This window comes from Acanthochromis polyacanthus, chromosome 3, assembly GCF_021347895.1.
Source record: "Acanthochromis polyacanthus isolate Apoly-LR-REF ecotype Palm Island chromosome 3, KAUST_Apoly_ChrSc, whole genome shotgun sequence".
NCBI lineage: Eukaryota > Metazoa > Chordata > Actinopteri > Pomacentridae > Acanthochromis > Acanthochromis polyacanthus.
In genome coordinates, this window is record NC_067115.1 from 36,641,936 (window position 1) to 36,655,716 (window position 13,781).

Consider the following 13,781-nt stretch of genomic DNA (forward strand, 5'->3'; position numbering starts at 1 on the left):
TTATTAAGACATCTGAAACTATTTAGTGCATTAGTAAGCTACAATGTGAGGCTAAACTGTTAGCATGAAGTTAGCTCTAAACTGGATGATGCACTATTAAAATGGTGGCAGTGGGGTTAATTGAGCCAGAAGCCTGGGGTTAAGTTATTTTCAAATAATTACATTACTGTAAATCTAAAGCTATATGTTGAAGAATAGCCCAGTTTGTAAAAATGACATCAAAATCAGTTCATTTTGAACAAGACTTTGTTCCAATTTAAAGGAAAATGAGCATCTTTAAATACAACATTTAGGAGGTCATTTGATACTGAATTTGTCTTGCTTTGGTATAGCATTATATGAGGGATGAAATGTTCAGTTTTACTTACATCACCATAATTGATGGCACAATTTTGCCTGGCATATTTTCCCCAAAGACTCAATTTGCCCCTTGCTGGGGACAAGAAAACACTTTTCAGTTTATTTTAGATCCAAACTAATTATTTCCAGGCATGGTTGACACCATAAAGTATATGTACATGCTTTATTTTTAGACATTACTGCCATGCTTCCACTACAATGACACCTTGCCTTACCCCACTCTCCCCTCCAGCTTTTTCTGAGAGCAGACTCGGGCACCTTCTCCTCTTCCACCCTTTTGGCCTCCTTCTTCTCTTGTTTTTCTGTCTTTTTCCACTCCTGCTTTTTATTTTTTCTTCTCATTTCCAGGTTCAGTCTTTAGCTTATCCAGTCTTTCTTAATTAAGTTCATTTCAATGAACTTTTATTTGCATGTAGAGCAGCTGGATCATCAAATAAATATTTAAAGTACAAGTGGATTGAACATAAATACATATCACTGTGGTGATATATACACCGCTGTGAGATTCATATCAGAAATTTAAAAAACTTATATAGGGGTGTATAGACCTGCATCTCTCATTGTTTAATTATTGAATGCTTCTGAGAGTAAAGGAATGCTTTTAGAGTGCAGTAGAAGTAATCTTGTTCCTCTTCTAGTTCTCAGGAGAATCTCGTTCTGCAATTCAAGAGAGAGCTCAGTAAAATAGGCTTTTAAATGCCTGGCTCCACTCAGCTGGAATAAACTGCAGCAGGAATTAAAATAACATCAACTTATTGCTTTGGTAAGTTTTACATTTATCCTCAGTTGACTGTATATGTTTCCAGTTACTGTGACTTTCTGTTAAATCTTCCTATGTGGCGGAACATACACTTAAATCACCTTAGAATGAGATTGTGCAGCTGCTCCTCCATCCTCTGCTCCAGTCTTGCATTTGCTGCCTCCTAGTGCATGTTTTATGCAGAAAGCAGCAGTTCAAATCTCCACCAGCAGCTTCCTGCCACAATCTCGCAGCGACTGTCTCCACCTGCAGGTTGTATGGTAAAACTGAAACTCAACACTCCACCTAAACAGTTTGCCAGCAGCCTACAGCTTCCTGCATCACCTGCAGATCTATCGACACCACTGGATTTTTTTCTCAATAATGGCCAAACATGTTAGAGAAGCATTCACAAACTCCCGCAAGTCAAACTGGGTTTTACAGACATGTTTAGTCCTGAGTGACTCTGAAGGAGTCACTATGAAAGGACTGAAAACATTTGCTGACTTAACAACAGCTAATAGTGCAGAATTGTCATCAGATAAAGGACTGCCCTCATCTGCCAGATCTTACTTCCAGGATAAATTACCTTGTCATATTTTACTAAATAATGCATCTTTTCACTCCAGAGCCACAGAGAACATGATATGACTTCGACACTGTGCCTAAGTCTTTACAAAGTAGCAGTCCTATTATTAGAAGAATACAATTTCTCTAAAAGCCTTCCTCAGGAGGAATTCATAAGCATATAGCTTTAGTGTGTCCTGTGGCCTCCCTGAACAGGATCAATATAAAATAGGTGTTTTTTGTTAAAAAAAAAAAAAAAAAAAAACCACATTAGTCAAGCTTAGTATGAGATAAATGAGCAGTGTGATTTATGTGCTTTAGACACATGAAATGAAGTCTCCTCAGAAGAAGGTTGGGATGCACCCAGTACAACCAGACAGCTGTAGGAAACCAACAGAGGTGGAAACAACAAACCTGGTGCCAAAATAATGCATGTTTTGCTTTTTTTTCAGGGCCAGTAGGTAACCAAGAAAGGCTGATAACTGACATTTATAATCAATGTACAATAAATGGTATATATAACTGCATGTGATAGCAGGGACCCTGTCATTAATAGCTATGTTACTTCATTAATAAGGATTAATATAGCTGAGCACGTAACATTGAAATAGGCGTGATTATGTGAGACTTGTTGTTAGGACGCTCTCCTGTGTCCACTATGAAATCACATGATTGAGATTGAACAGATTGTCTGATCTATTACTGCAGTTACAGTTGGCAATAAATGTTTACATCCGTACACTTTTAAACAACGTGCATAGCATGACAGTATTGAGTGTCCAGTGACTCACTGAGTTCTTAATTTTCTGTGATGGAACTTTTGAAGCAATCCATCATCAGAAATTTGTCACAAAAAAAATAAAGAAGCAAAAAAACACAATCACACATTTTGCTTCTTTCAGAGATTTATTGTAGATCTTCTAAAAAAAATTACAAAACCTGTTGGGTCTTTTTTTTACAATTTGAAATATCAATTTAGTTTTGGTGATGTAAAAACTTGTGTTAATCTATTTTTCTTACTGGCGTGGCCTCTTTACTTCTTGTGAGTAATTACAATTGACCACAGTTGGTGACTCTTGAGCTAATTTAAATAGAACCTATTTGATACACTTATTAGATAGTAAGTGTATCAAATAGGCCCTATTTACCTTAGCTCAGAGGAGTCCCTAGTTGTAGTCAGTTGTAATTATGCTTTTGATGATGTATAAAGGAGTGTTAATCTAGCTTACTGCTGTGACCGTTTAACTGCTTGTGAGTAATTATGATTGACTACAGCTGGTGACTCCTCTGAGCTAATTTCAATCGGACACATTTGATACATTCATTAGATTCAGACACAAACACTGCAGAGGGAACGTCTGAGGAGCTCAGCAAAGAACTGACAAAGAAAATCATTGACTGGAACCTGTCAAGAAAGTCACTTGGAACTATTTGAAAGGATAACTTGTTTGTAAGTATGAAGCACTTGGCACAGTTGTGTCGCTGCCACGATCAGGAAGAAAATGGAAAAATTTGACCACAATGACCAGAAATATGTCAGAAGGAAAGAAGGTGAGGCACTAAATTGCAAGAACACCAAACCTTCTGTCAAGCATGGGGGTGGCAGTATCCTGCTCTGAAGCCCTTCTGGTGCTTTACTCAAAGTAAATGAATAACGATGGGGAGGATTACACCCACATTCTTCAGGAAAACAAAAAATCATCAGCCAGGAGGTTGATTTTGGACAATGAGCTCAAACATGGAACAAAAATGATATAGAAATGGTTCAGTCAGGCTAAAGTAAAGGTTTTAGACTGGTCTCCCCAAAGCCCTGACTTAAATCCATTAAAGGCATTAGAGGAGATTTAATTTCCTACGACTTTGAACGTAGCATGCGCATGCGCACATACAACCTCTCCCTCACCCCCCTCTAACCTCCCCCCTCTTAACATTTACGAAGAAACGCCCCCCTCCAGAAACTTGCGTAGCACTCGTGAAGTTGTCTTCTACGGCTGGGTCCCCCTGGATCTTTATCTGCCATTATGTAAAAAAAGATGAGCAAAACAAGTCGCCAGCTAACTACGAAGCTATACCAAAGCAACACATACAGAAAACACGTAAGTCCAAGGCGTACATAATCTACGTAACTAGGCCTGAGCAGGAAGATTTTTGATTGACAGGAAAGGGAGCAAACCAAGCGCCTCGGTCCGAGCGCGTTGATTGGCTGATGTTTTTCAGGTCCTGCCATGTCCACAGTTTTTTTTTTTTTTTTTATTCTTTGAGAGACCATACATACAAGTCCACTAAAGGTCAGTATATTCATTTTATGTGAATCAGACAAATTAAACAAAAAAAACATTCTCCATAATGCCTTTAAGAACCTGAAGAAACAAGTCTGAGCCAGAAAGACAACACATTTAGTTAAACTGCACCAATTCTCTCCAGAGGAGTCAAAGATAACCAGAAGCTTGTAGACGGAAACCAAAACCACCTAATTGAGGGGAAGATGGCAAAGGGAGGTTTAACCAAATGCTTGTGTAGTATCTGACCTGAGACATGTTATTATATTATCGATAGATTGGAACGTGATTTTGTAAGTTGTTGCGCGTATGTTTTTGACTCATATTTACAGAAGACCTATAATAAATCTATGAAGGAACCTAAATGAAAGAGCTTTTTGCAACAAAGTTGCATGTATTTCAAAAAGAAAACATTAAGAGTCAGTCACAACTTGAAATATTTCCTGGAAAGTTGTTTGCTTGTACTTATGTCACTATTTTATTCACTATTTATTTCCATTCAGACCATAGTTACACAGTCTATACTTTACATAATTTATGTGCATCAGTAGTCAGATCTAAGCAAATGTTGTGCCTATAAATGGATGACGTTTTGATGGTTGCCCGAGTGTAAACAAAGTGCTGACGAAGAATGAGTTTGGAAAACAGGTGTAACAGAGTAAACTGACAGAACAGAAGCTGGTGAGCAGGATGACTCTGCATGAGGGAACCAGGTAAAGGGTTGGTTTCCAGCATGTGAGAAGCAAAATGTTTGTAATTCCAGAGGAAAACTGGTTCGGCAGGCTGTGATGTCACAACTGTCACCAACATGGTACGTGTTTTTTCCTGCCAGCCGTGTTTCCTGCTTTGTCCGAGGTAAGACCACTGCTCTCATATATCACACTGTTTAAAGACCGCTGAATCTGCTGCTTCCCCGCTGTATTTATGGAGCGTGTATGGTGGAGGTCACGACTGTGCCTGTTCAGATCAGATACCAGGGCCTGGATGTTTCTTGTTTACACAAGAAAAGAGTTCCATGTGAGCTCGAGTTACTTGGCTGTATTCAACAGGCGTGTTGCAGCTCATACAGTTGGTTTTAGGTGACATATTGACATGAAAAGACATATTTCTGATTTAGGGTTACATGTGTTCGGTCTGTAATGATGAGAAGATTATTTTAAACTTATAGTAACAGGCAGATAGTGAATATGACCTGTTTAGAAAGATGAATACTTCACAAAGTTTCATCAGTTTCATTAGAGAAAAATAATATTTCTGTTTTACTTGTATTAAAAATGTCTTGAATTTTAAAATACTACTTTTTATTCAATACGGCAATTTTTACACACACAAGTAGACAAAAATTCCCCTATCTCTGGAGTGACTTTTGTATTTTAACTTTAATAATAACTGAGATTAGTGTACAAAACATGGCCGTATATACATATATATGTTAAATTGGAGAAACAGACAGTATATATATTAATTATACTGTAATATTGCTGTGTGTTGTTTTGCCTCTGCCACTTTAAAACAGTAGCACTCTGTTGAAAGCTCGGACAGGTGAATACACAGCACACCTTTCTATTGTTGAGCCACAGAAAGAGGTGATGATAGAAGAAACTTCCACAGCAGTCGGACTAAAGTGCATCACTTAACTGCTGTGATACATGAAGTACCACAGACTTTACCAGTATTAACACACATTTGGATGAGTTAAAAAAGTATTAGAATACATTGCATTGCATTCATGTTACAATCTAGTAATTTTCTTGCTGTCAATAAATAAAAGCTGTCAGGTTATCCTAAGTCAAGTGAGGACACTAGTAAATAAGAAAAAAAACATTGTATTGCATTGAAGCTAGATTTTTATTTATTGTATGTCTTGAAATATCATGAAAACTGGTACAGTTTATGTGCTGGTTTCATTTATTCTAATTTGTTGTCAGTGCTCCTGGTGAAGATCTATTTGAGGATGAGGAGCTTTGACTTTTTGTTACTATCAGAATCAGAATCAGCTTTAATAGACAAGTACATAGGCAAATACAAAGAATTTGGTTTCAGCTGTTGGTGTCACTCTAGGAATAAGGAAACGAGAATAATAAAATAACTATAGAAAAAGTGAAAAATAGAAATACACACATGTAAAATATAATTATATCTACACAGTAGTACAAACCGACAATTAATTAAAGTGAGAGTCGTGCAAAGAGCAAAGATTATTGTTCATAGTGCAAAATGTTGTTCAGGTGCATTTTTCACACAACAGCAGAAGACAAGCTGTTTATGGTGCAACCAAACTAATGCATAAACAACACAAGTAACCTTTTCCGCCTCTGCTAAGACTCTGAAAATCAAATGCTGAAAAATGACACATTTCTGTTTGGTAACTGCAGTTTAAAAGTTGTTATTTTTGCCATATTTTACCTTAATTTAGACAACGTGGTGATAAAAGACAAGAGAAACCAGGGTGATGACATACAGCAAAAGTCTGGTTCTGCAGGAAACAAACTGGAAACTCCGCTGCTAATCAGCTCGCCCCTGTAAATGCATTTTTGATAAAGTTACCTCTGACCTTACCTTCCATCCATCAGTTATACTTGATTTGTCAAGCACGTTCAGATTCCTGTAAATCTCTTGTGAAAACACAAAACAACTTTAATCATCCATGGGAATAGCAGACGATAATAGTAAACCTAAAAATATTACAAAAACAGTTCATTGTTTACCTACCTCTGCCTCTATTATGTGTCATTAAAAGTATCCAAAACAGGATTTGAAATGATGAATTTGTACTTTTTTTTAAAAAAAAAGCTCCGGTCTGCACTTGGTTTCAGATCAGTGGTACAATCCTTAGTGAAAAGATTTGACATTCAAGATTCAAGATGTCTTAATTTGTCATTTCTCTGTGCATCTGTCTATACAAAACAAAACCATACAACAGTATCCCAGAAAACACAACAGTGGGTTAAAAGAGTTATAAAAAATGCAATAAATAGAGATGTACTAAAAGACAAGTAACAAAAACATTCAACACAATAGTGGAGTGGGAGCACAATAAATTAGGCACCATAAAATGCTTCATTGCTGCCTTTTCCTCAAAATACAAACAGAAAATATTGAGGAGTTTTCTTGATATCCTGCCAACTAACAAACAGAGACAGCAGATCAAAAAGACCACTTGGAGGAGGAAAGGAAATGTCTTATAGCAAAGCCACAGCTCTGTAGTTTAGAAGAACAACGATTTGTGAAACCTTCCACACATCAAACTCTTGGAGGATGCACATATCTTTCGTGACTTTTGCACTCCTCTGTTTTTTGTTCCTAAGAGCCCTGTAACAGTAAATTTATCTTTTGTGAGATCAATAAAGTCAATCTTATCTTATCTTATTGAGACTTTCGACTTTGCTCTCATGTGTAGATCTCCGTCTGTCTCCCGTCTGACTGGATGATCTCCTGATGGAACCTCCTTCGTATGAGGAGGCCAGTCGCCAGCCTCCTGCTGGGGTGACAGAAACTTTCACCTTCTCCCCTCCCCCAGCGTACGACGCCTCCCTACCGTCCCCCTCAACACCTCCACCCACCTACGGAGAAGCAGGTGAGATAAAAATCTGGTTTCAGCTCGCCAGATACTACTGACAGGACATCCAGAATAAGCCTGCTGAAGTTCTCACTTTGTTTGGGTTTTTTGTGTCCTAATTAAATTTTTCAAGCCTGCTTAAACATGAGTGTCAGTAAGCCTAATAAGTGAACTTTATTCTGAGTAGATGTCATGAATCTGTATTTGCATTTAAACACATTATCTAAAACAGCAACAATGTTCTCCTTGTATGAAGGCAGCAGGAACACAACAATATGTAAATTACCACCTATGTGGTTTTTACATATATAAACAGTCTGTGTGAGCACAGACAAGGCTGTTTTTGATACCGTTCCGAAGAAATTTGAAAAACTATGCATCATTGAAAAACAAAAAAGTCAGAAACATTTTAAGTATTGTGCATATTTAGAAAAAAAGCTCATTACTTCGCCAAGAAATGTGGAGGAGTTATGTGATGATCAGCATCTGTTTGTCCTTCTGTCTGTTGTCCTGTTCTGTTAATGATTTCTGTCATCTAAACGGTGTACCGTCTAACTACAGACATCTGCAATGTCATTTTGCACAAACTAAGATATCTTTAATTACACTGAGGCTAGGCAAAATTCCTGTTTGAGATTTCATATTTTCCACACTGGTTCAAATTTATTACAAGATATTCTGAACCTGATCATAAACTAAAATTAAGAGAATGTAGATATGTTCCTTGTTCCCCACCCCCTCTTCTCCCCCTCTACCCCTCTCTACCTCTCTACTCCTCTACCTTTCTATCTTTCTGCCTCTCTACCTCTTCTGTCCCTCTCATCCCAGCCGGCCAGCAGGCAGCTAGGTCAGCCCCCATAAAGAGCTGGGTTCTGCTCAAGGTTCCTTTCTTGTTAAAAAGGTGTTTTTGTTGCCACTGTCGCCTTAGGTCTGCTCTGGGGGGTCAGGCATGTGGGTTCTGTAAAGTGTCTTGAGACAATTTGACCTTTAATTGGTGCTGTATAAATAAAATTGAATTGAATTGAATAGAATAGATATCTGAAACTGGAATTACAAATAATCAGGATTAGGCTGCAGATCTGAAGCTGAATTGTAGATGAGTACAATGAGAAACCTTAAACTTATGAATATTAAAAAACTTTCTGCTGGAGAATAAATGACAGTGTTGATATGTAGAATGTTCTTTCTGACTATTAGAATTAAACATATCTTATCAAGTTTGGGCTTTAATGCACTATTTTTTTTTCCATAACTCTCTTCTTGTGTTTCTGGTCAAATTGACCCATTTTAAAGTGAAAAAATATTTTAAAAATTGTTAAAATATTTTTTTCAGTATGAAACTTCTTCTGTTCAGCTTAGTAAGTGCAATCAACATATAAAATGAAATTCCACATACAGTACTTGCAAACCCACCCTGAACAGTAGAGGTGTCTCATGTTGATTTATCAACTCCATAAAAAGAAAAAAAATTCAAATGTTAATTTTTTTTTAAACTGTCATGTAAAACTACTGTATTCATATGTAGGTCTTTCCAATGTACATTAATAATAAGTTTTAACATGAATTTTTGTCTGAAAAGCAAATTAATCCTCATCCACATTGAAACAGGATCTGTGAGAGGAAAAGAACACCACTGCACTAAATACACTCAGTTTATGGCAGTAGCTGCCCCAAGGCAAGCACAAACAGAGGGTCTGGGTCAGCATTTCTATGTCGGGTATCAAGATCATTGATGAGAAATCAGGAGTAATTGAGCATGAACACGTGGTGAATAAGATATAGTTATCTTATTCACCATGTTCTTAGGTTATTGCTAATAGCTGATAGCTATTAATCTTCTCATTACTAACTCCTTTACTAAATTGTTAATAACAGAGTTAGTAATGAGATATAAACTACATTTATTGAGATTTTTTGGTGTCTGCCATTTTTGGATGATTAAACATGCTCCAGGTCAGACTGACATCATTGCTGTTCATGAGAAACAAACATAACAGGAGGGTTAAAAAATAGAAATGCTATAGCCATGTTTCTGTTGTTCAAGCATTTATTATGTGGATAGAGGTCTTTTTCAGAGGAAACCTTGAAACACTGCTTTCACAAGTTTCAGTATTTTCAAAATGAGATGAGTCTTAAAACTTTTTTGGCTCCTCTCCAGGTTGTTTTCTTCTTGCTTGTGTTTTATCTGCTCTTGAGTGTATGTCGCTTTGGATATAATTGCAGAATTGTTGAATTAATACTGTTTTTTTTTTCTCGATACAGTTCAGCCAAATCCATTTCCTGTCCTGGCTCCTCCCTCAGTGCCAACTGCAGTGACCTCAAACCACCAAAACATCGGAGTCACGGTCCATCCAGTCACACAAAGTATCACAACCGTATCACTTTTACACCTTTACTGCTGTTTCCTAAGCACTTCCACCTGATATCTTCTTCTGTTTTCTGAATCCCAGTCGGTGTAACGGCGCCTCGCAGGGGCATGCGGACTCAGACGGTTGTGACTCAGCCTCAGCCGGTTCCTGTCTTGGTGCCGTCCCTGAGAGACTCCCCTGCTTTGGTTCGATGCCCACACTGCCACCACCTGGTCACCACTAAAGTCCAGTATGCTCCTGGAAAAGCTGCTTGGTGCCTGTGCATCCTCCTCACACTGATGGGGTGAGAGCAAAAACACAATAATAATACACTAATTAAAGTCTGATGGAGCCATGACAAAAGCTTCATTCATGTGTTCTGGGTTTCAGGCTGGTCTGTGGTTTCTGTCTCATTCCACTGATGGTTCGTGGATTACAGGATGCTCATCACTCCTGTCCGCGGTGTGAAACTCCGCTGCATATTTACATGAGATGATGCACCTGATCTCCACACATTTTTTTGTGTTCATATAAATGAACAAACTCATAAGATCATAAAGATGAACAGATGAGAGGCTGCACAAGCACATGTGGACGTTTTTGGAACTTTTTGCTATTAAGGACAAAATTCTCATCTTCTTCTAACAGCCTCCTTTTAAACCTGCAGAAAGGTGAGTATGCACTAGAATAACGACTCACATTCTGCATATTGCTTTGTACATTTTAAGGCATTCTTCACAAGCTTTTGTAATTTTCAGATTCAAATTAGATTTAAACTTGTGCTCGTTGTAGTAGATTTTAAAGCTGGTATAGGCAGTATTTTATTTCATTTTATTTTACTTTTTTGGTAAATTGGGCAGAAATTCCATAATAATAAGTCTGAGAGGAACCTTTGATTGCTCACAGTTGTTTGGCACAATGTCTGCTTAATTGTTTTTCACCAAACAGTAGGCCAAATAATTGGGGTGACTCACTCTTACCTGTGCTTATCCAAGAACTCATACACAGTATAACGAACAATGTTGAAAAGGAACGAGTTGAGTTAATATTTTATATACTGTTATTTCAAATAATCTATGACAGAAACTTTCCTCCACCGTTGAGTTTATCTTCTTTCACCTGACCTTTAATTAATTAAAAACACTTGATAGTTAATCACAATGGCTAATAAGATAATTACAACTTTAATTGCACAAGATAAGTACATATATGACTCTTTTATGACAAGGCTCAGGAATCTCACCTAATTGAGTGATTACACTGTGTCCATCCAGTGTTTGGCTTTGGTTCTTCAGGTACAGTGGTTTGTGCCATTTGTTTTCCAGAGTTGGTACAAGAATTTCCACAGCAAAATCTACATCTATACAACTAGATTCTTTATTTGCATATATAAATTGATGCATTTTTACACTATTTACACACTTTCCAACATGCAATCTTTGAGTCATAACTCCAGCTCTATGTGTAGCTTCTAATGAGCCTCTACTCTTTGTTGGATTGAGTGTTTTGCTTTTTTTTACTTTATGTTGGCCACCCTTATCCCCCCTTATTTCTGGCCCTGCTGTAACAGGACACTTCAGTCAATCGCTCAGATTGTGTAAAACAGTATAAAGTCCTCAGTGGCAGCAGGATGTGATGGCACAGTGGGTTCAACAGACAACTTTTACTCAGGAAAACAGGACTTGGATCTTGTGTGAATATAGATTTTAGTTTTTGAACATTTGAAGTTGCTTGTGTGGTTGGTAGCTGTGCCTACTGCAGCTTTAATTAAAATTTAATGAGCAGGAAGAGAATGCTGATTCTGCACCTACAGATGGTACAGTGTGAGGACAGGTTGCTTTGCTGCACTGCAGACAAAAAACAAAAAACAAAAAACAAAAACGTAGCAATAACCTAAAAATAGAGCACATTTATCATCATATGTTGTTGTGATTTTTGTTTTTCATTAATTTTACAATGGTGTTTTCTATATTTAGCGACACAAAGAACAAACACTTCCTCTATTTTTTAATGCAGATGCAGCAAATGTTCTCGTGTACTTCAATGATGAATGAGACTTGTTTTTCAGGCTGTAATTTATTTTTCTGTACAATTCTTCTGTAATGATTAATAAAAGTTAATGCACAGAGGTGATTTTGAATTGCGGGTGTGTACACACTGTTTGATTGATGTCTCCCTTAATATTTCTTTTATCTCAAATTATACCTTTATTATTACAGCCTGAAAGGAAGTGAGTTGAACTGATTTATAAATAATATCTAAATAATTATGCTGCACCCAGCTTCAGTCAGCATGAATGTGGCTTTAAAGTGTATTCTGTGATTTAAATATCAGTAACATCTGATTAACACTGAGGCTGATAAAACTTTCAATTAAAAACTACATAATGTTTTTAGTAGCGGCCAAAGACACGTTTACATGTGTGAACTCATGCGGAGGTTATATTTGAATTAATTTGCAATTATTTGACAACCACAGGTTGGTGATTTTCTATTTGAATTCTATTATTTGAACAAAACATAAATAAAAATGCAAACAGTGACTTAATTACTTACCAAGCAATGCGGCGGAGCTATGTGACCATCAGCAAACGTGTGTCCTTCAGTCTGTTATGCCGTCTGTGTGCAACATTACACAAAAACAGACAAACGGATTTGGATGAAATTTTAAGTGAAGGTCAGAAGTGGCACAGGGACCACCTCATTCGATACTGGCAGTGATGTGGCTTATAGTCTGGATCCATGGATTTGTTAAAGATTTCTGTATCATTGCGAGATAGTGGAACAGCGTCACTGTAACCATGACAACAAGTGAACTCTGTGTCAGCTGCCTGCTGATGATCATATGATTGTGATCCTACAACAGATCCACTGCTGCGGACTTATCGGGACTTATGTCATAAATGATTCAAGAAACAACTAATTAATTTGTTGGGGTGTTTCCGAGTGCCATTAATTCCCGCTGTCTGCCACATATTTAGGTCACGCAATCCGCTATCCATACACATGCATAACACATGCATGTGCTCAGCGCAAGGTCATTTTGTTTGTGGGTACATCTTTATTAAATGGTCACATTCAATGTTGCCATGATTTCTGACAACTAATAAAGAAGTGCTGCATTTAATGTTGCATTTCTGACAATGCCAAATGGGGGAATGACCAGCCTTGGTGAAGCACTGTGCTCTCTGAGTGTTTTTCTTGTTGATTGCTGTGAGGCACAGTCACTGAAACTGGTTACACTTAATTTTTAGTATTTGTTTTTAAATTCAGTGTTCTTTGACTTTATGTCAATAAAACGTAAAATAACACTGTAACCAAAAGATTACAATGACAACCACATTATCTATGTTTACATCTTCTTAATGTATTTTTATGTCAAAGGAGCTGTGAATAAACTTGTTCCTACCCAGAGTAGAAGCAGAAAGGGATACCAGTCTTACATCTGTAGCTAAATGAGGACGATTAGCTTAGAGGAGACTTTTTTTGCAGGCAGCTGTTGAAGAATCCAGCAGGTCTGACCACAAACATGCTTCACTTGATGCTGTCAGAATGTGAAAAACAGGAAAATCTGCCATTTTTCCAACTGCAATGACATCTACAATTTCACATCAGAAATGCAGCCTTCATTAGCAACTTAAATCACGCTACTACCATGAAGCACTTGCTTGTTAAGCAAAAGAACCCAACAGTTTGTGGCCTCTTTGCTTTTATTTAGGTGTAGCTGCCAGCACTGGATCCTTTTCATGGTTTTTTTAGTGGTTTCTGTCATTTACATCACCAAGTGGGAGGTGTTGTTGCTGTCCTGATACGTCTGATAGCTCATTACAACTTTGAAGCTGGCCTGAACTGTTCTTGCTTCTGGTCTCGTCATAATTTCTGTTTGAACCATATGACATATTCTTGGTATTAAGACCCTGATTTTACATG

At 37.4% G+C, this 13,781-nt stretch overlaps 1 protein-coding gene across 1 annotated transcript; it reads left to right on the top strand.

Annotated features, from left to right (window-relative positions):
- Nucleotides 1–7,361: 7,361 nt before the first annotated feature.
- si:dkeyp-75b4.8 (lipopolysaccharide-induced tumor necrosis factor-alpha factor homolog) lies at nt 7,362–10,348 on the top strand. The gene is made up of 4 exons (XM_022205489.2): nt 7,362–7,522; nt 9,767–9,868; nt 9,955–10,156; nt 10,243–10,348. Exons 1-4 carry the CDS (start codon nt 7,384–7,386, stop codon nt 10,346–10,348), a joined length of 549 nt encoding a protein of 182 aa, XP_022061181.1. The 5' UTR covers nt 7,362–7,383.
- Nucleotides 10,349–13,781: the final 3,433 nt, after the last annotated feature.

Excerpts from the sequence above, each read along its gene's own strand:
- si:dkeyp-75b4.8 (XM_022205489.2), top strand. The coding sequence starts at position 7,384 with ATGGAACCTCCTTCGTATGAGGAGGCCAGTCGCCAGCCTCCTGCTGGG. Across the intron at positions 9,869-9,954 it reads GGTCCATCCAGTCACACAAA|TCGGTGTAACGGCGCCTCGC; the intron begins GTATCACAACCG and ends TCTGAATCCCAG. Across the intron at positions 10,157-10,242 it reads ATCCTCCTCACACTGATGGG|GCTGGTCTGTGGTTTCTGTC; the intron begins GTGAGAGCAAAA and ends TCTGGGTTTCAG.